This window comes from Anser brachyrhynchus (assembly GCF_964034855.1).
Source record: "Anser brachyrhynchus genome assembly, chromosome: 5".
Taxonomy (NCBI): Eukaryota; Metazoa; Chordata; class Aves; order Anseriformes; family Anatidae; genus Anser; species Anser brachyrhynchus.
Window position 1 is genome coordinate 7,220,155 of NC_137699.1, and position 21,716 is coordinate 7,241,870.

General features: G+C 45.1%; 3 protein-coding genes across 25 annotated transcripts in view; 1 reads left to right on the forward strand and 2 right to left on the reverse strand.

Annotated features, from left to right (window-relative positions):
• The window catches only part of QSER1 (glutamine and serine rich 1), a 48,485-nt gene extending 44,717 nt beyond the window's left edge, over nucleotides 1–3,768 (reverse strand). Inside the window, exon 1 of one of the 2 annotated variants that reach the window (XM_080594730.1) lies at nucleotides 3,510–3,768. In XM_080594730.1, coding sequence (XP_080450856.1) covers nucleotides 3,510–3,742 — 233 coding nt within the window. In that variant the 5' untranslated portion in view covers nucleotides 3,743–3,768. The remainder of the gene's footprint in view (nucleotides 1–3,509) is intronic. The other variant, XM_080594731.1, reaches the window with a different exon arrangement.
• Nucleotides 3,769–4,389: 621 nt separating this feature from the next.
• Nucleotides 4,390–21,716, forward strand: part of CCDC73 (coiled-coil domain containing 73) — a 94,180-nt gene continuing 76,853 nt past the window's right edge. For 6 of the 21 annotated variants that reach the window (XM_080594760.1, XM_080594761.1, XM_080594754.1 and 3 more), the window contains exons 1-3: nucleotides 4,390–4,786; nucleotides 4,986–5,131; nucleotides 5,397–5,560. The gene's annotated coding sequence lies outside the window, so the exon portion shown is untranslated. The other 15 variants (XM_080594740.1, XM_080594764.1, XM_080594757.1 and 12 more) reach the window with 7 other exon arrangements.
• On the reverse strand, nucleotides 13,332–20,855 carry PRRG4 (proline rich and Gla domain 4). 2 transcript variants are annotated; one of them, XM_080594794.1, is made up of 6 exons: nucleotides 20,628–20,855; nucleotides 19,892–20,007; nucleotides 16,737–16,900; nucleotides 15,820–15,868; nucleotides 15,303–15,438; nucleotides 13,332–14,610 (listed from the first exon to the last, which is right to left on the reverse strand). In XM_080594794.1, the coding sequence occupies exons 2-6, from the start codon at nucleotides 19,995–19,997 to the stop codon at nucleotides 14,382–14,384; spliced, it is 684 nt and encodes a 227-aa protein (XP_080450920.1). In that variant the 5' UTR covers nucleotides 19,998–20,007; nucleotides 20,628–20,855; the 3' UTR covers nucleotides 13,332–14,381. The 2 variants fall into 2 exon arrangements, with proteins under 2 accessions (XP_080450920.1, XP_080450919.1); XM_080594793.1 differs by lacking the exon at nucleotides 20,628–20,855 and adding an exon at nucleotides 20,168–20,551.

A 21,716-nucleotide genomic window follows, 5' to 3' on the forward strand; every position in this document is an offset into this window, starting at 1 on the left:
TTAGGACATAGGACAGAGATGGACAAAGACTGCCAGGCTACAAGAAACATCAGAAACCACGTCAGTTGCCATACAGTTCAAAGTAAGTGTGACTGTCATTCCGTCACACACAACACGAGACTTAGGCCCCAGAGCTGAGGTAACAACCAAACAAGACAAGCTCCCTCCACCAGCAAAAATCCTTCTCTGTATGAAAACCAAGGAGCCCCGCCAAGTCGAACGTGTACTCAACCAGAAACCTCATCATCGTTATTGCCTTTCTGCATTTCTCTTTCCAAGTAATTATGACGGTCTCTCCAACTATTACACGCTCGCTACGTTTTCCGAACACCACGTCGTTCTCAAGCAAGTAACAAGTAAGCGTGACAAGTATTCGCTACTCGACTTTACGCTGTGCCGCAGAAGAGATGGTGTCAGCACCCAAGTCAGGTTTTCTAAAAGCCAGAGTTGAAACGCGGCAGTCTGTCCGCGCGTTTGGCAGGAATTCTGCTGAGATGCTGACAGGCTCCCAAGAGGAGGGAGCACGGAGGACAGAAGCACCCCGTTCAGCCCCCCTGCCGCAGGGCTGCCGTGGCTGCGCTGCCCGAGCACGCTTTTGAGGGGGTGCGATCCCTCTGCAGTTACTGCGACGGTTCCACTGATTTCCATCATCGCCCGTCCCCGTTTCGTTAACTTCTCCTATTTACTATGGGAAAAGTTATGTCACAGCAGGCCTGGTAACAGTGTCCTTATAATACTCCACCACACGTTTCCTTTCAGTTGATAGGAACAGTGCCATTGCACAGACAAAACAGTGCCTGCAAGAAATAAGGAGCAGGATAAAAACCAGATGGCTGAAGTTAAGTGCAGGACAACAGAAGCAACGCTTGCAGGGAGGAGAAATCATTTTGATGAGCTAAGACTCTGAACGTGGCTCTGCACACAAAGGGAGCACAGCCTGCCACAACATCGCCCACACCAGCATAAATATCAGAAGAGAAATGAAATGCTGTTATCTGCATCACCTGAAGGCTGACTTCTTTGCAGGCAAGCACCAGATGAACATGACACATGTTTTTTTAACTTAACATCAGGCTAATGCAGCTTCAGCTGTTGAGATGACTACCTGTCAGCCACAATCAAGAAAACCATTTTTAAAATTGGGAAGCGATCTACAACACGAGCCGAAAGTGCTATCAGGGTGCTCAGTCACAGCACATCTGCACCCTCACAACTTGCTGCCAGGCTGGCACAAGCCTTGGCAGTGTCAGGCACAACTCCTGCGTCCCAATCCCCCAGCAGCTGCCTCCATCCACACTGAGACAAATGTGATCAGCAGCAAGAGAACCAGAATCACCTCGGCACGCTCAGACTGTATTTAACACTGCACTGAACACAGTTCAAATTGTTAAATCTTACTGAAGACAAAGTATTTGAATTCTTACTGAAATGAAGTGAAGCCCAAATAAGAACCCAGTACAGGAGAACTTCAAGCACGTATTACGTACGATCCATAGATTTTTTTTCCTGCCATAGCTACAGTTACAAAAGAAAAATTAAAACGTTTCAGTCAACACCTTTAAAACGTATCATTTAACAGCATCTACACAGCCTCGAGACGAAACTTTTAGGAAATGAAAGCGAGATCATCTTGACACTGCTTTCTAACCCACAGCAAAAATGTTGTTATACGAAGAACAGGTTCAGTAATACCAATGTGATTTTTCTGGTTAACAGGCTGACTTGTAAAGGCAGCAATCCAATTAGCTTCTGCAAGGTACCTGTCTTAGGACTGCTCCCCATACAATGTCAATAAAGGAATTTCCCAAATACAAAATTAATCTTGCTTTAATATAGCATCTACTAAAAATACTTCAGTTAGATTTTTGAAAGCAGTGTTGGGTTGTTTTTGAATGTAGAAAATAATCATCAAGCATTTGTCTTTCTTCTAAGACCCTGGAGGGATCCACTCTTGCTGTGCACCACAGATTCTTAACTGACCTGGAAAATACAAAGCTTCTTCGTGGAACAGCTGACACGATCCTCCATAGATGCTGAAAACTGGCAAGAGTGATACAAAAAGGACGTGTCACTGACTTCCAAGGAAGCCAACATATTAACATGACCAAAAGTAGTCCAACGATTAGGAAGAAGGATGAAAAAGAACAGCAGGAGACCTTATTTTGCCATGCAGGCAACTCTGAAGAGAATGAAGCGGCTTCATGGGGCAAGGTTCCGGCCAAGAAACCAACCCTCCTTGCGCTTCTGTCAAACAGGGAACCTGGAGCCTCGGGCTCCACAGAGGGCCTATTATCTTCTTTCTTAACATCGGCTTAATTGTTTCTAAAATGCACCGTCTGCAATTCAAGAAGGATGACAATAAATTGGAGGGTACCCAGGAGAAAACTGAAGTAAAAAAAAAAAAAAGCCTGGTAACAAACTTCAGAAGATTATGTATTTTTCTTAATAATGAGAACAGTGCACAGCAAATTAATCAAAGTTCCTAAGATCTGACACTTAGGAAAACACAACTTATAATGGGATTCGCGTGTTTCGATAAGACCCTTAACAAGGTTCGGTGGCTAGAAGCTAAAAGTAGCTATCATCAGAGCGGGACTAAGAAATAAGCTACGGAGCAGCCCCCTCGTGCACTTCACCAAGAACCGAGCCGAATTCCGCCCCACTGGAAGGTTTTGGCTGCGTGCGCTTTCTAAAAGCCGAGCTCCAGTTTCAAACACAGACTGAAAAAAAATAAATAAATAAAACCCCCTGCTACGGCCTGCGTTATGAGGAGGTCAGACGAGACGATTGCAACAGCCCCTCTGCCCCGATAATCTATTAAGCTCATCAGACAGATCAAAGCGCACGCCTGACCGCTCGCAGGACCCGGTGCGGAGTCAGCCCCGGGCACGCCTAGCCCGGGACCGCCGCCGGCTCGCCGCGCGAGCGACCCAGGGGGCAGGCGACAGCAGAGCCGCCCCCGACCCCTGGCAGCCGCTCCTCGTGCCCGGCGCGGCCGCCGCTCGGGCAGCGCCGCGAAGCCGCCGAGACGCGCCGCGGATTTCTGCGCCTCCCGGAACTTCCCGGCGGGCCCGGGGGGCTGCGACCGAGCGCCGGCAGGCTGGGCACGCCGCGCCGCGGGACGCGGGGCAGCCAGCCCGGGGGCAGCGCATTGTTCGGCGGGCAGCGCCTTGCCGGGACGCACGCGGGGCGCTCCCCCGCCGCCTGCCGCCGCCGCCTGGCGCTGGGCTCCCGGCCGGGCAGCGCCGCCTGAACTCTTGAACCCGCGCCGCGGCACAACGCGAGCCTCCGGGGCGGAGAGCGGCGGCGGCGCGCCCCGCGCAGGCAGCGGGCAGCCCGGCAGGCAGCGGGCAGCCCGCGGGGAGCCGGCCCCGGCCGCCCGCCCGCCCGCCGCGGAGGCCCGGGGCTGCCGCCCGCCCGGGCTCGGCCGCCCGCCCCGCTCGCGGCCGGCAGGCCCCGTCCCAGACCCCGGCCTTTCCTGCCGCAGCCCCCCGGCGGCCCCTCCTCACCTGGGCTTGAGGCTGCCGGCGCCCCGCTCGTAGGCCCAGGCGGCGGCGGGCTGCGCGGCGGCCGGGGCCAGGGGGTCGGCGAAGCTGGGGGTCGGCGGGTAGTTCCTGTCCATCATCGGGGCAGGGCGCGGGGCCGCGGCGGCGGCGGAGGGGGCTCCGCTGGGGCCCTGCGCGCAGGGCGGCGGCGGCGGGGAGCGAGCGGGGCGGGTGGGAGCGGCCCCCCCCCGCCTCATGCGGGGCGGGCAGCGCCGCGGCCCCCTCCCCGCCGCGGGCCAGGCCGCCGCGTCCCGGCCCCCCCGCCCCGCTCCGCCCTGCCTCCGCTCCGCTCCGCTCCCGCTCAGCTGCGGGGGGCGGCGGCGGCGGCGGGCGGGCGGCCGAGGGGGGCGGCGGGCGGCGGCGGGGGCTGCGAGGCGGCCAGGCGGAGAGCCATGTCGGGCTGCTCCTTCCCAGGATGCACCTCCCCCGCCACGGCCCGCGGCGGATCGCGGGCCCCGGCGCCGCGGCCGGGGGGCAGGGAGGCAGCGGCCGGGGGGGCCGCCGGCGGAGCCGCCGCCAGGGGGAGGAAGAGGAGGAGGAGGAGGAGGAGGGGGTGAGGTCTGCGAGCGGGGGCTGCCCGGCCGGGCCCGGCGGCGGGGCGGGGTGGGCCGGGGGGAGAGGCCGGTTTGGCGGCGGCGGGGCCGCGTCGAGCCGAGCGCTGGGGCTTTGTTGGAGGGGCCGGGGCGGGGCCATCTTGTTCCTGCCGAGCGAAGCGGCGGCACCGCCGGGCAGCGCCGACGGACGGGGCCTGCGCCGCCGCCGCCGCGGGGCCGCCGACAAGATGGAGGGCGGCGAGGGGGGCGCGGGGACGCGGCGCTGGGCTCCTGCCGGCCTCCGGTGGGAGCCGGGGAGGAACGTGGGGGGGCGCCCCGCTGCTGCCGGGGGGCCGGCCGCGGTCCTGTCAGCGCGGGGGGACGGGGGCAGCCCGCAGCCCTGCCTTTGCTCGCTGCCTCCAGCCGGCCTGTGCCGCCCTGCAGCCTTTGGGGTTGGTCGTCGCGTTGATAACGCTTTACAGGGGTTAAATAATATAAAACCGCAGCTTTCATTATTATCATTATTATTATTATTTTGTTTGTTTGAGAACAAGCTAAAAATCCTTGATTCTCTTCTTTCTTGTATTTATCAGGGCTTCTCAAAACACTTGCGTGCTCCCCGTCGCCAAGTCATCGCAGGCCTGGAGTCTGAATTGGCCAGAAGCAGAACGACAGGATGCTGACGAGAGGAGTAGACCGAAATGACATGTAAATACATACAGCATCTTAAGCCACCGGGCCCACAAGTGGCAAACAGCCACGTCTTTGGCTGCGTGGCTGTCAGAAGAGAAAGCATAAAGCAGGGAAAGGGGGGCGCCCACTGCGCAGACGTGGGTGGGAAAGGAGGGCAGCATCTGCGTGGGGCTGGGGGCAGTGGGTGACTGGCCGCATCCCGCCTTCCCCGCAGGCTGAGCGTACAGGGGCTGAGGCAGGCAGGAGGAGCAGCAGGGCCCCAGGAGCAAGGATGAGGACTCCGAGCTGCGGAGAGGAAAGAAGAGAGCACCCGAAGGCGTCGACCTTGCTCTGAAGAGGGAAGTGTATGCTAATGATTAAGTAAGTCTTTTGAAGATTCAGTTTGTAGTACTCCAGGCAATGTCAAACCACAGGGTAAAATGAATTTTGCAGTGAAGCACTGACGTTAGAAACTTTTGCCTACAGCTAATCAAGTTAGATGCCCCCCCCCCCCCCCCAAAAAGCACAATATAAATTAATACGTCAACACTTGAATGAAAAAGGGAGCAATCAATGTTAAATGACAAAGTAAAAAGGTAAGGGATTTTAAGAGGAAAAGCTGAGGCTCTGTTCTTGTCATGCCCAGCTTCAAGCAAGGCCAACAATGGGAAGAAATCTGTCCTTGGAGTGGGAAGGAAAAGGGAGTGCAAGAGCAATCCACACCTGAGAGACTGAGCAAAGTCACTGAGAGGCCAGGGCAGAGGGAGGAGAGAGAAAAAAAGAAGCCAGCCAAAGACAGAAACCAGCAGAGTGAGTTTCCCTTGTGTTTGCATAAGTTAGCACCTGTATCGCTTGCAGCAGGAGAAGAGTGTGCGTGGTGGGGTGTGGAGGCCTTTCCCTGGGAAATACAAGGGTCGCTGTTTTACATATGAACGAGGCCTGATGATAGAAAATGCCTCCAGTTTTATGCTAATGCTGAAGAACTTGTGCTGCTGATGCACTGAAAGTAGCCTTGCCCTTGGCGGAAGGACCTACCGTTTTTTTCTTAGATTTCCCTGCAGGATGTCCGCCCATCTCCATTAGAATACCACTTCCACTTGAAGTTCATTGTTTGCTTCAAATGCCCCTGAGGAAAGACTGATACCTGTACGTAGGTGGAGCGCAATCGCTTTGCCACCTAGCTGTAGTGGTTGGTTGCAGTGTGTTAGTGTGGAGCTATTGTACAAGTTTCTTGCCACAATTTGCAACAATCTGCTAATAAATTGTAAAACTACCGGTGTTATATTCAGTATTGTTCTCAATTAACGACAACACGAACCTTAAAGTATACTGTAATGTTGTGTGTTTTCATTACAGGTTATTTCTCTAAAGAGAAGGTGTAGATGTTAATACTGATATGTGACAATAAGATCTCTTTGCATAAGAAATTCCACACGAACATCCATTGAGATTTACTGTCAGGAGAAAAGATATGCAGAAGTTGTGATAGCTGTTCTTAAATTTAGTTTCTTTTACATAGTTCTTATGGAGGTGGAGTAGACTGAGAACACCACCACTAATGTTTGTAACCACAAGGTAAAGTCAGTTTATCCAGCAGTTTGCATTTCCTGTGTCTGAGAGAAAATTTACTTCTCCTGAGACTAGCTTGTGAGATTTCTGCGGTTTTCTCATCAAACTGATCCCTGCTGCTTGTTGCCATCCTCTGTCTTGGAAAGTTGCATTGAAGTTTGCCCGTTTTATCTTTTTGTATCAAAAAAAGTATTTAGTAATGTTGTTCTCTGCGACAACAAAAGGGTCTGTTTAGAATAAGTGCTTTTACATTGTCTTCGTGTCTGTGCCACATGCACAGCTTTTCTGAAAGGTCTCTCAGTGCCGAAAAAATATGACAAATCCTGTTAGTTACGTATGTTATTTTAATGAGTGGACTGAAGTGTATATATTAAGGCGTGTATTTAAAAGTCATACTAGACACGTTCACGATTCTAAATGTTGCTTGGAAATATTTTGATTCTTGCATTTGAAAGGAACGCTTCAGTTTCAAAAGCAGCTACTACTTGCTGTTTAGGGACTGACGTTCAGTGGGCTTTACCACATCCAGGACTGTAGTTCATAAATGTTGAGTGCTTGTAGCTAGTGTTGATAGTACATGTGCTTATCTCTCAAATCGAAAATTTAACTTAATAATTGTATTTTCTGAAAAACAAGCTAATGCTTTTTTTTTTAAAATATATATATATAAGTAAAATCTTAAATTACAGCCCTGTAACACAATCTGTGCGTCATACCAGCCTGGAGCAGCGCTGGATTTCTGTTGCTCATTCCTCTCCCTAAACAAATAGCCCCCACTTGGAAGAATAACATAAATCCTTTACAGAGCCCAAATTGTCATTTGATGATTATGAGCCATGTAGGCACAGATTTAGGTACTTAAGGTGATACTTTAGTGGGGATTGTCTCCCTAATGTCCAAGGAGTGATCTTCAAAGCTGAAGCATGTGCTGCTGCCTGCAAGTATGGTGTCCCAGCAGGGATGGGATGCCTTAGGTGCTTGCTGACACCCAAAGGAGAAGGCCTTCCCTTCCCTTCCTCCTTCCCTGCTCTACCCTCCTGCTCCCAGTGAGGCACTCTGGCCACAAGGTGAGCAGTAAATTCACTCCTCTGGCAAAAGAACATTTACTTTTTTTTTTTTTTTGCCAGGACATTTTCATGTTAATTCCACTTAGTTGAGTCAGCTTGTTTTGCATCAAACGAGTGCTGGTTCAGGGCAAAGAGTAGTAGTTTGCAGCCAGAAGCAGGTGGGAAAGGAAGGAGACGACAAGCAAAAGCAGGAAACTTGCGTTTGATGATGAGATGTTGAGGTAGCTTGTGGCGTATTCAGTGCAGAAATCTCTAGGAGTGCTTGAGGCACTACCTCCACAGGCAGTAACGGGTTTCTCTGCTCATACTCTGGCTTGGCCAGAATCCAGCCAGCTCTTGCAGAACTCTGTTAGCTAATATAGCAGCCCCTCTATGAAACATCCTTTTTTTCTTTCCTTTTTCTAATTATAAACGTTATAAATTAAATAATGTTCCTCTGTGCTTAAAGGCACTATCACTTTTTAAGGCTTCGTTTTATGTTTAAAGTGACCATCTGCCAAATGAAATGTGGGATCAAGCTAACGGGTGGTTGGCAGTTTGGGTCACAATTTGTCATGTGATTTGATCATAATTAGTCATAAAATATGATTTGGTCATAATTAAAACCAATACATCAGACACCAGTCCAGGGACAGAATAAGGCTCCAGGTCATGCTTGGCATTGTTACTGACTTGTAACTGATTTATTTATTAACTTACTTGTTTCTTAGTGTGCTATTACTGCACATGGTAGTGGAACAAACATCAGCCAGTGTTTCTGTTGAGTGTGATGGAGTATTTTGCGTGTTGCACATGTACAGGCCTGGCCAGGCTGCGTGGTCTGTGACAGCTTTAACAGTGCTGCAGATGTTAGATGCCAGGATAGCACCACTGAGGGACCTTGTGCGTGAGGCAGCAGGTGTTACTGAATGGGGTGATTCTTCCTAGGGCCTGCAGTTGCTGCCTGTGCTTTTGGCATCCTTTTTCACTGCAGGTACATCAAACCTAGCTTTACAAGGCTTTTCCAGTGTCTCTCTGTCCCCAGATGCTCTCTTCTTCCATAAAAGGCACTGCTTCTGTCCTTTGTCTTTCCATAACAGATCAGGCTTGGTTTTGGTCTTACCCAGGCTCTTCCCTCGTGTTTAAGTGTAAGATAAAGAAATTTTTAATTTCTTGCATTAAGAACCTTCCAGTTAAACAGTTGTTTTTTGCAGCAAAATGCTTGGTATGCTTCAGGGCAATTTTTGATGGGCTGAAAATCATGGGAAAGAAGTAGAGTCAGATGGACGTGCTGACCAGCAGCTTCAGCTGGTGTTCTTTGGAGAAAGTATTTAACAGCACAGCGTGCGGCTAACTCTGCAAGACAGAGCTTACAGCTCGGCGGGTGAAAGTGGACAAAAGGATCGTATTTCGGTTCATAATAGTACTTTATTTTGGAACTAGCACAGCATCGTGAATAGTTTGCTAATGTACACGGACATCGTGGTGCTTAGCTTTCAGTGGCTAATGCTTCTTCTATTTGTCAACAAAAGCTCTAGAAGTGCTTAGCAGTTGGCCTTATGGAGGGAGAAGGAATCTTCAAAATCGATTGAAAACAGTGCTTCAGAGACTTGCAGACTTTTTTTTTTTTGAAAATTAATGTTTCAGAGATAGAAATATTCAAATAATTTGAGTGTATGTGATCAGATGAAGTTTTTAAAAGCGCAGGACAAAGAGGAGCTGGGACTGATTATCTAACAAATTTTAAAAAGAGTGCAGAATAAAATTTCTCAGCTTCTTTCTTCCGTGCTGAACAAACAGTAGGAATTCACTTACAGAACGTGGATGTAGCACCTTTGTGTGGGCTATGTGTAAGTAAAGATGCTGCCAGGCTGTGGTTATCTTCCATAAGCAGCACTGAGTAAGCAGGTGTTATGCACTAATAACACAAGCCTTGGTCAGGCCTATTATTAATCACTGACTGGTTGTTGGGTGGTTTTTTTTGGTTGCGATTGTGGTTCTGACCAAAGCCGAAAATTGCAATTGCTTAACAGATAAGATTTTGCATTTAATTTGGCAGTCGGCCTCTTTAAACATCAAGCTAGATGCTAAGAAAGGTGTAAATAGGGAAGGAAGTGCTGCCTTTCAAAGAACATGCTTTATCTTGGAGCCTCAGGGCAAGTGCTCTTTCTTTGCATTTCTTTACATAAGCTCAGTGCCTTTATTTGATAAAAAGCTTGGGTGTAATTACAGACAAATGAATCTCAGTCTTCAGGAGCAGAACAAATGTTGATCTACTAAATCATGGCACTTCTGATGCTACAAGAGATGAGTGAGCTGACAGAAAGCACACTGTACCAAAGAGGGGGAAGGCCCTGTTTCCTTCACCTTCGCAACCCTCCTCCTGATCGTGTGGTTCCACACCTTCTAAGGCACCACCACTCGCACTTGAGTTGATTCAACTCACCTGCTCACCAGAAAGCTGTCTACATTTTGCTGGATGAGCACATTCAACTGATTTATGAAGGGATCTAGTAAGCACCAGCACTGGTGTAAGGCAAGTGGCAGAAATCTGCAATGATAATGTAGGAAAAAAGAGAACTTAAAGCTTTTGTTCTCAAATAAGCTCACGGTTTAACAAGGAGTATTTTATTTTAACTCTTACTGGATATTATCCTTTGTATTGCATCCAAGCTGGGTATTTAACATTAAATACAGGACATGTAATATTCAATACTTGTTTAGTAGTTATTGATATTTAGGTAATTTAACTGAAACTGCTTAAACAACTTGAACGATCTCAAGTATTTCCCATTTCCTACATGAAGCAAGTACTGCACCAGGACTTCATAAACCTGTTCTAAGGCCTTTTCAAAACTTGTGTTGAAATGTACCAATTTCAAGACTGAAGTATTTTTCTGATACTTTCAGGTCTTTGGCTTAATCAGAATGAAGCACCTAAGCCCCATCAGCTGTTTTCCAAGTCTCAGTTTAGAGGACCGATTAAAAGATTCATTGGATCTTCAAATACAGGAAACTACTGTTCTGTGAGGAGTTTTAACCAGCTAGTTCAGCTCATCTTGTGTGGTAGTAGCGGGGTTCTGTGCAGGGAGATAAGACTGACCCTACTCACTCTGTCTGAACTGGTTGTGCTATGTTATCAGCTGTACCTAGCTGCCCTCATCTGTCTTCCCTGCCTCTCTGCGCAAGTTTATTCCCGCTGCGCAATGTGTATCATCCCTTCAGGCTGAAGTCACCATTACCAAACAAGGAAGTTCTGCTTCCTGCTTTGCTTTTGCACACCTGTTCTGGTGCTCTGTCATGATCTTGCTCAGTTAACTAACCCTTAGAAGATGGGTATTTTTCTGCCGCATCAGTGTGTTAAAGCTTCCCGCCAAAGGTCTGGGGAAAGCCAAGGAAGATGGAAGGGTACACCAGCTTGTTCAGTTGGCTTGTTTGTCTTGAGGACTCCGTGTCCAGTGACTGCTGTTCACAGTTCAGAACCTTACTTCATATTTATATACATCAGATGCGTAAGTGAACTAGAACAGTGAAGTAGGAAGCTTTTGTCCAGAGCAGAAATTAGCAATGTTAAAAAAAAAAAAGCTTCATCCCCTTTGATAGTTGCTATATGCCATAAAGAAGTATGCTTGCTGTCAACAGCTTCACAAAAAGAAATTCTAAAGGGTTTTATCCGTTTTTTCTCTTTAGTAAAAAACAAGCAAACAAAAAAAACCAGCTTAGGCTGAATTAGGCTTTGGGTTTTTTGTTTGGTTTTTGCTATGATTAGCCTGTGCAAATGTTTATTGGAAATTGTTTTGCAAGATAATAGACTAGCAGAGTTTTAAATGTCGCTGCTTCTCTCCCACCAAAATGCCAGCACTTAACATCAAAGTTGCAATGAAAACATAACTAGTGACAGCTGCATTCAAAAGGCCATGTTAGATGGGTAGAAGGAAGGTTGAAATACAGTGAAGTCACATAAACCATTTACACAGGTCAAGAATGACTAGAAACAGTCAGAAGTTACTGCTGAATAACGAACAGCATATTGGGGAAGGCGTGCTTAACATTTTTGAGAGGAAAATGTGAAAGTTCTTGACTGTGAAAACTGTATAGTGGTAAGTTTCTATGTGACAAGAATAAATTAAAAGACATTTACAGTGTAGAAAGAGCAAGCTTAAAGTGTTCATAGATGAGTTTCAAACCCGGTGTTTCCTTCCTGTTCTTCACCACGTGGAACAAGTGAGGATAGCAGCAATAAAACTTTTGTTGCAAGATGAGACTGTAAGTAGAAAGGTTGCCTTTTTTTTTCTTACAGAAGGAAAAAAATGGCTGTAAAGGAACCTGTAGTGTTGATCAAAGTAATCAAAAAGAATTGATAATGACCTCCTATGGATAGTTAATGCAGCTTATTCAGAGCTAGTAATGTAGAAAAAGATGAAGGATCTTCCTGTGCTTTCCAAATGCACTTTTTGAGGGCAGATCAGACTCAAAAACCCTGGCTTATGTAAGTAGACATCATTTAGACAATAGAATAACCTATAAATTAGGTTTGGGAGCAGCATTGTGGTAAATAATGTATTACATTATATTTTTTTACTACCTGAAGTAATCAGTTATTATTTCATTTTTGGCTCCAATCCCAGTGCAGTTGAAGTCAATAAAAACCTTGCCATAGACTTCTATAGGACCAAAATCAAACGCTTCAAGACTTACATTTTCCTAAACTGCAGAGGAAGTACGCTTCCATGTGGTCCTTTGTTTTTGCTCCTCCAGTTTTTTACACACACACACGCACACACGTAATGCTTATAATACTATTCGTCAGAGGATTTGAGAAATGAAGTAGTACGCTTTCTTGTGTCACTGAAGCAAAAAACAGGTTAGGTGACTTATTTTTCAGTTGACAGAGTTGAAGACTGCTTTTCTGACTGTCAGTTATTTGCTCTAACTAATAATCTATTCAGATTTCTAAAAGGTTGCATGCTGTAAACTAGTATGATGCCAAAAGGACAACACGAAGTAAGTTTTGAAAATGGTCCAAGGTGATAGCCAACACCATTTAAGGACTGTGACATGTTTAAACCTCTTCTGCGAGAAACAGAATTAAAGCACTGCATAACGTTTCTCAGTGTTTCATTTAGACACTTCTGGTTTTATCTGTCACAGTAGATGTCTGTTAATTTACTTAAAATCCACTGTCTTTCCTGCCAGCCCTTGAAAAGAAAGTCATGAAGGTCAACCCTGATGATTTACATCTGTACACAAGCTGGATTAAACTTGCTTCTGTTTTGCTCCTCTAAAAGCTCCTCTAAAACTACCTCCTCCACCCACCTAAGGAGAGTTCTGTTTGCTGTTTTCTATGTTCTAATAGTAACTACATTTTCAAAGGAAATGGTGTGTAAAATATGGAAGTGTGTCAATACTTCTTAATTCACAAGACATCATGGTCTACCTCTTGTTTATTTTTCCTGCGCTACCCCGATGAGTAAGAACTTATAAAACAAAACAAGATACAAGGTAAGCGTTCGGACATAGTAGCCCATCTATGAAAGTAAAAGCAAAACAAACAAACAATCCCATTGACTGCTTGGGAAATTTTTCCCTATCTAAGATGAGGTAAGTCTGTTATGTTTAATTTAATTTTAAACTTTGCTCCATATTTATGATGTACAGGATGTGTCTTGTAAATTGTTACATGTAACCACTATTTGAATGTCAGTCGCTGCATATTTTGAATACCCTCAGGGTCTAAACTGCAGATTCATTGACTAATTTTGAAGTGTTATACTCTATAGAAGTGTATAAAAGGTGCAGTTTAACGTCCATGCTATAAGTTCTTTTAGCAATAAAGTTACTTATCCTAGGTTTGTTTGTTTTGTTTTTTTCATTATATGAAGGTCAAGATTTTTGCTTGCATTGCATAGAATCACTTGCAAATAAGTTTTAGGAATAGCAGAAGAATCAAACTTCAAGTGATTAAGTAGGTTTCAGTACAATTTCTGTAGTTTATTTGTGATCTTGCCAGCTGCATACATCATTACATAAAACAGTACAGAATCCGAACTTTTACAAGCCCTGTGAAATCCCTCTCCTTGAAAGTGCTGCTGTCAGTCCCATTTAACTAGTATGTTTGTGTCCCAGGGAAGATGTAGAGAAAAGCCTGGAGTAGTTTGGCATATTATTCCACAGGCAAAACGTCTCTTCTTCCCCGATTTATATACTTAGACTGCAAGGGGAACATTATCCATGGAACCTGTGTACTTTCCAGACAAAGTATCCTAACCATAATTTTAACAAGGGACTAATCTCTAGCTATTTGCTTAGCATCCCCCCCAAAAAGAGTGGTAGTACACTAAATACCATGTTGGAGTATCAAAAAACCTTTTGATTAAAGTATACTTTGTCTGAGCAGGTAATGTGTCATGCAATTAACGGTTCCTCTTCATCCAAAATAAATCACAAAAATACATAAAATTAAGTAGTGTTAACCAGCAGTGTCTAAAACAAACCGATGTATTCCAGAAGCAGTAACATATTTACATTTGATCAACTCATGAAATATTTTTCATACTCAAATCTATTACTAGAATGAATAGAAAATTACACAGCAGTAAAGTGAATACATCAAACAATAAAGTAGATTTCTTAGTGATTGAAAGCATCAAGTCACAAAAATGGTTAGTGTCTATGAAACCAATTAAAATACTGTTCCTTCTAAAGAAACAAGATGAAACTATTAATGAAACATCAATAGTATGATGGGATGGCTCAAAGTGCATGTGGAAGAGTGTAACAGTACAAGACTTAATCCTGATACATTCCCTCATCTTAGCGCAATAACCTCATGCAAAGAATTGTCCTGCAGTCTTTGCAACAGATCACTTCTCCCAAATGGGATTTTCACTTGCTCCTAGTTACGCTAAAGATCTTTCACATTTTTGTAAACTGTCTTGCAATATGCAAGGTAGCGCACTTTAAAAAAGTATGTTATGCTTCAGTAATACCCCCTCTCTCCAGAAGGAAGGTTGTAGCTAAGGGGCAGGGAGTGACATGGACTTTTTAAACACCCGTGCCCCTTTTGGGGGCCCTGGGTAAGGAGGTGGTGGTACATCGTGCTGTCCATCTGAAGTAACTGCTTGCTCATAAGTTGGTAGTCCTGAATCATCAGTTCTGAGAGGAAGTGGATTTAAAGAAAGTTCTTCATGCCTTCTGAAGATGCTGGTAGAATTACGTCTTCTACTTCTTACGTAATCCAAGGACCTAAACAAAGTTAACAGCATTATAAGTAGCAGCTTCCGTTTCAATAAATGGAAGAAAGAATATGAAGTCTTTGTTGTAAAACAATAATAAAAAAAACTACCCTTGCCTTTAATGATCATAAACAACAGAATCCAAATACACTCCTCAAACCACAGGGTAAGAATAGTTCGCTAATGGGAAATGGGTGGGGAAGAGAGAACAGACTCCTCTTGTATTCTTTTGAAGTTTAGAATGAAGCAGGGCTGGAGAATTGATAGAGAAGCATTTCCTCCAACCTACCTCATTCCACATCTGAAGCAGATTAGATGCCATGAAGTGCATACACTCTACTTTTAAGAGCAAAATAGAACACACTTTAACTTTCCAGTGCAGGCCCCAACCTATTAAATTGATTCTGTTTTTAAGTAGGGGTATTTTGGACCCAAGAAGACACACACACACAAAAACGGAAGTTCTGTCAGCTATGAAGTGCTGTTTTATGTTTTTGTGTTACTAATTAACTTCAGTGAAACTACTTACTGCTAGTCCTCACCTAACTTTGCTTCCAGGAAACTGAGAACTAGAGCTCCCATTGACTTATCTGAAAACGCAGTTAGACCAGCCAATGGTGGTTTTTAAATTCCACTGTAAGAGGCCAAGGTAGATTTTTTACTTTTTTTTTTTCCCCCCCTCTCAGCAGTGAAGTTCCTTACCCTGGTGGTTGCGTTGATTTGCATCTACTTTTGCAGCAGTAGAAGATAAGCAGTCCAATTATGACTAACATTACTCCAGCAGCAACTAGACTGATGAGAAGTCCTGTAACGTTAATCTTTTGTAGTGTTTCATCACCTGAAAATAAAATATTGGTTATTTTCAGATAGGGTTTTTTCCATCTGCATACTCTACAGTATACACTACGAAATATCAATTTTGCTGTGCTACAAAGGTGTTCCTTTCCACAAATGTCTGGTGTGCTCTGAGAAGCCATAATATCAGTGCAACACAGTTCACATTCAGCTTAAAGCAGAGGTGAGTAGATGTTCCCTTTTCTGTATGTGAAACTTCTGAGATGTCTCTCCTCCAGTGCCTTCCAAATACTTCTTCACATACTTGTGACCCTGATCAAATTGTAGATCTGCTAACTGGTGTATTTTTAAGGAGGTACTGTTATGACAAATACAAGACATTGCAATATGAGAACAGAATAAAAGAATAAAAAAGATGACTTACCTGTTTTTATTTTAGGGCCTTTAGTTGAATAGTCTTTCCAGAAATCCATCTATAAAAATACAAAGGATGAGATTTATAAGAAATCCATAATTGGCAGTCTTGAGCATTTTTAAAAATATGGTACTGTAGGCAAAATTTAACAATGGCATAAACAGAAGCAACTCTGGATGAGGGATTTGTACTTGCTTATCCCATCATATTTATGTCATACATTCAAATTTGCATAAAAATTACAATTTCACAAAGAATAAAATGCCAGTTGGTGAAATATTGAACTGCATTTCCACCTTCAGGTTAGGTGTTCCTTGCTCTTTCCGCAAGTTAGTGCAGAGCACATCTGCGATCATGAAGAGATTAGTGCTGCATGCAGCAAGAGCCAGTCTTCAGACAACCATTACGTTCTTTTACTGGGCTGTAAAGTTTCTCATTTGTTTTGGCTAAATAATATTTTTTTTCCAAGGTGCATATAGGTAGTAATTTAAAAGATAATGCTACAGGAATACTCAGCAATAGCTGAACTGTAGATCTAGCTTACACTTATAAAACGCTTATTTGGCATTAAATAAGGATGAGATTAGCCAATTAATACGTAGAGCATTTGGAACACATTCAATCTGGCTGCTGAGAAGTTGCTAAAATTCTGAAATGCATATAGGTATAGCCACAAGTGGTACTTCTGAAGTCTCATTTCTGATTGTTTGTGCAGAATTGGAGCCCTTATCTCAAGTCTTTAAGGCAACAGTACATATGCAAGCACATTCACTGCATATCAAGTGCAATAATCATATCTAATTTGGGCCTCTTCTACTATAAAATAAGCGATCTTGTTTTAATTTCTGTAAAAAATAGTATTTAAATACAGTAATCGTATATTCAATAACCTCCTTCAGTATATATCAATTTGTTTGAATAACTACCATTTTATCCGGGTCTTCAAATACTTCTCTGGCTTCTTCATAGGTGCACAGCTCTTCAAAGCATTCTCTTTCCAGGTTATCTGGTGTGAATGCTTCAAAATCAAATCTGTTGGCCAGAAGATGTCGTCCAATGAATAAATTGGCCTCCTTTGCTGATGTGAACACTAGTTTAAAAAAAAAAAAAGTGATTTAAAACAAGTTAGGAAGGCTACATATGGTGTCTTTAAAGAGTGGTTAATATCCTGAAGGGACTATGTTGAGTCAACTTCTTCTTGTAGAAGTTCTCTTCTTCTCAACTACATACAGGAGAAAAAAACATCAAGCTCTCCTCCTAATATGTTCTCTTTGTTGCTAACTTTTCCAATTACACAATATAAAATGGACATATTTTCCTCTCATAAAGCATTTCAGCTATTTCTTATAATGGCCAAGAGAATTTGGTTCTCAAGACAGCAGTTGGAAGTTCAAGATTTAGTATTATCCCTTCTGGGATGCGGGCATCAGCTTTTCACTGGAGCCTTTGAGTACAAAGCATAGTCACAGAAAGCAGAAATCCAGTCAGATCGAAACCCAGCAAGATTCTGACCTACTGGAGGGGAAAGGAAAAAAAAAGTCATCTTCTTTCAAAATAATCTTCAAAATACATTTATCAATATTCAGGTGTCTGTGAGTTCCAACGTTTGTTTACAGACTAGATTTTAAATCACGGCTGCAGAGTCCTATTCAGTTCTCTTTTCACAACCGTGGCAGCAAGTTTTTTGTAAAGATTGGCATATTGCCATGCTTATTTGTTTAAAATTAGTCCATGATAGGAATTTTACTGGCAGCAGGCATTTCTGAAGAAATTTAATTCTTTTCTTCTTTTGTGCTTATTACAAGCCCTATGAAGCCTTGTGGAGTAAGTTGTAAGGTAAGATTCCAGAAGAGTTAGTGAAATTGTAGAAGGCTTTGGAATACAGGAATGCATTTTCTCACCAGGCATTTTTCATAGTCAAGTTTTAGCCTGTTCTTGCTATAGCTTCTTTTAAGAAATATCATCCTTATATGACAAAACTAGTTTTCTGGCTTGGCTTTCAGTGAAAGCCTAATCAGTACTCTAAGAAATCCAGACTTTGGTTTAGTAAGATGACTAGAGGATTATTTTTGCAACTGTAATTCAGAAACAGCATTGTTACATACCAAGCCAGACAGATAAAAAAGGAGATGAGATTCAGAATAAAGTTATTCAGCTACAAAGTAGCTCTGTGTTCTTGTTTGGTTAGATTATCATATCATTCTGGAATTTTTATCCTAATAGTTACTGTTAGATCTTGCAATGGTATCTCAAAATATTTTGCTCTCTGGAAACTAAGAAAACTGAAGTATAACTTGCATATTGGTTGTTTATGCCTTTGATATTACGGTGTATTCAAGAAATATTACAGTATGTATAGAAGGAATCATATGCACGTGCACACTCGAGCAGGAAGGCAAATCTGTTATTTCAAATTAGTTGCGTGAAAATCTAAGCTTAAAATATATATGCTGTATCTAAGAGTAACTAGAGAGAAGGACTTCATCCCCCCCCCCCCCCCCAAAAAAAAAAATGTGGAAAGGGAAAAGAATTTCATGGAAATAAATATTATCAATATCTTGGTTCATTGATTGCAAATCACATAGGACTAACTTAATACTTCTGAAACGGATCTTTGGCTTTGTTCAGTAGTGTTTCATACCTTACTGTGCAAGTGCTATCAGCTATACTTCTGAATTAACTTAGATAATTTCTGCATTTTAATGAATGTGAAGTGCATGATGAGGCTGCCTGGAGAGTAGAGTAGAACCTAGGACCCCTTATTCCCAGTGATACAAACTCCTTTTCTCTCTGAGCCTTCATCCATTTACCTGTGCTTTTCGTCACTTTGTAGGACACTGTCAAAGTGCACCTGTCTCCACCTCCAAATTACACATGATCCCATGATTAAGATAGTATTTGAAGAATGAAACACATGAACTTGAATTCTCTGCTATACATGAGGGAACTGGATGCAGTTCTACAGTTCCTGGGCCATATTTCAACAAGATGGTAAATCCCGTTTTAGCGTGCCTAACATTTAATTAAAAACGCATCCATGCAATGTGCTGAATAAAGTTACTCTAGTGGTAAAAGAGGCTCAGAAAATGCTGAAGAGGTAACCTCCCAGGGCAGGTACCCCATATTCTTGGCAATTGTTCTAGTTGTTAAATTATTGGATAAAAGAGACGGGCCTCTCACTTTCCAACTTCGTCTTAAAAAAACGAGAGAACCAAGTCTATTGCCAGAAGAGGGTTCTATGCTGTGAACTTGGAAGGTAGAGGCAGCCTGGCAGCTCTGTGTTTTGCCCCAGAGCAATATGGTTTTTAATGAATAACCTGTATTCAGCATTCTTCTGCTAGCTATGTTTTCTGATCAACCTACTGCCCTGAAGGAGTTCCCTGTGCAACGTGATGGCTTTTGCAAGTCTGTGTTAAGGTTTCTGCACTCCTTATTCACTGAGGAGACCGGGCAGCTATCTTAAAAATTCCTTTGTGAAGCCGTGATGCTTAAATGTTAAGCATCAGGACTTAACTGTGATGGCTCAACATCACAGTGATCGAGTCCTTCTTGGAAACTAAATTTGTTTTTACCTCCTTTCCACCTCCCCCCTTCCAAAGCAGTATCAGCACTGTATTTCAAGGTGTTGTAAGGGATCTGGCACTGAGGAAAAAAAATGTCTCAAACACCAAGCAAATAAACACTTTAAAATATAAATGAATTCTAGATATACAAAACTATGATGTTATGTGCTCAGATAGTATCAAAGCAATACTGTCTTAATACAGATTTCAAACTTGAAATTTTGACATTTTTCTGTTCATATCAATGACAATAATGCAAAGACCTAGAAAAAGCCCAGTTGTCCCAAGCTTCACTTACTAATGAATCTGATACATGTATAATACTGATACCCAAATTATCACACATTTCAGCAAAAGGGATTCAACTATACTAAAATTAAGAATAAAACTGTACGATATGTTTATGAAGCAGAAGAGCATTTGCACGCATTAGAAGAAAGTAGTTTAGAAATTAGTAGGAGAAAAACTAGATACAGTTTTACTTTGGAAAGCCCAAAATCACGTTAAAAGTAAGTTACCATCTTTCGATTCCGGGTGCTTCAGGTGATTTAATTTCTCTGCGCAGTGGGGAAACGCAAACATCATCGGGTAGAGTTGGCACAGCAGTACCAAGGCCACAAACATGGCGGGGGATCTGTCAGACAGAAACTAACGTGACTTCAGGAAAATGACAGCGCAGTCACTCCTCTGAGGTGTCGGTGATGAACCTTGAATGAATCCTACAAGTGAAGTCACCTCACGCAAGTACCTACACGCCATTTGGGCTAATGGTTCCCTAGAAGAAAAATACCGACCCAAACTGGTCCTGCGTGTCTCTGAAGTTTCCCTTGCATAACATCCGCACATGTCAGCGGGCCTCCGGCCGCAGCAGCGCAATGCCCGCTCTCCTCCCGGGGAGGAGGTCACACCGCGGCGGTCACACGGGCTCGGCGGCCACGTTAACGGGAGAGGCCTCTCACGGAGCGCCCCGGGACGCACGAAAGGACCCCGGCTGTCGCTTCGAGAGAGAAGGCGGGCCCCCGGCGTGAACACGCGTACAGGACCCGGTCTGTCAGGAGAAAGCCTCTGCCCCCCCCTCAGGGTCCGGCAGCCCGCGCTCCCCTGCCTGAGGCGACCGCCGCAGCCGAGCCCCCGCCCGGCAGCCCGCGCTCAGCCCCAGCTCTTCCGCGGGACGCCCGCGGCGGCACCCCAGGGACCGGCCGGCCCGCGGCCCCCCACCCCAACGGCTGCCCGGCCCCGGGGGCGCTCCCCTACCTGCCCTGCCGAGGCTCCGGGGGGACGGCGTCTGCCGGAGCCGCCGCCTCGCCGCCCCGCAGCGATCGCTTCCTGGAAAGGGCGCGGCCGAGGGGCAGGGCCGCACCTGAGCCGCCGCCCTGCGGGGCCCGGGCCCGGGGCGGGAAGGGAACGCCCTGAGGGAAGGGGCGCGGGGCGGCCGTGCCCCGCTGTGCCCGGCTGGGGGGGCTCCGCTTCGGGGGCTCTGGCCGTCCCCTCGGCTGACCTGACCCCCCGTGAGGACAAGGTACGAGTAACTTCGTCCGCCGCTCCTGGTTAGCGATTGACCCAGAGAAATCCCGTCGTCACTTTGAACGCTTTTTACTGTTGAAACCAGGGTTGGGGAGAAGTTCTCCCTGCTGGGTTGATGAAAATGCTGAAAACCGTGTTTGGCTCCTCACTGCCCCGAGAAAAAACCCGCTTTAACAGCGGGGTACCAGCTTAGAGCAAGCTGTGAGGCGAGAAGGGTGCCCGAGTAGCAGCGCACCCCAAAACTTGTTGCTCAGCCACAAGCAGCAGCTTCTTGAACAGCAGGCTACAGCATTTTTATCTTAACTAGGTCTTTCTGACCAGGTAGGGAAAAAGAGCCAGCTTAAATTTTCCACTTGCCCCCTCAGCCCCCTTTTTTTTCCCCTCACACTCGTGAAGGTAACTCCTTCCCGCCTGCGAAGCGGACGCGTTGCTCCCTGTTGGGTTGCTCCGCGATGGGTTCTCCATGGCTTGCGAGAGGCAGGCAGCACACACCTGCTCCCAGGGCCCTCCTCCGCCCTCCTTCCCCGCCCGAGGAGCAGCCTGGCACGGAGGCGAGGTGCAGGCTGACCTGGTTGTGGCTATCGGGCTTCTCCGAGGGAGTGCTTCGAGTTTGCTCTAAGAGCATTTCCTCAAACAGTTTGTGGTGTTTAACAAGGACAAGAAGCGGTACTTGAAAAGCCACAAAGGGTAAGGTGAGAAGGAATTTAAGAAAGTGTTCTGGTAATGTTGTATGTGGCTATTATGTTTAGTAATAAATTGCATCCCAAAGTAACTTGGAACAATTTTGCTAGCAGGAAATTCAGGGACTGAGCGTGATTT

Coding starts and splice junctions, on each gene's coding strand:
- PRRG4 (XM_080594793.1), bottom strand. CDS start 20,211: ATGTTATGCAAGGGAAACTTCAGAGACACGCAGGACCAGTTTGG. Junction 15,869..16,736: donor TTGAAGACCCGGATAAAATG/GTAGTTATTCAA, acceptor GTATTTTTATAG/ATGGATTTCTGGAAAGACTA. Junction 14,611..15,302: donor AAATCAACGCAACCACCAGG/GTAAGGAACTTC, acceptor AACTTTGTTTAG/GTCCTTGGATTACGTAAGAA.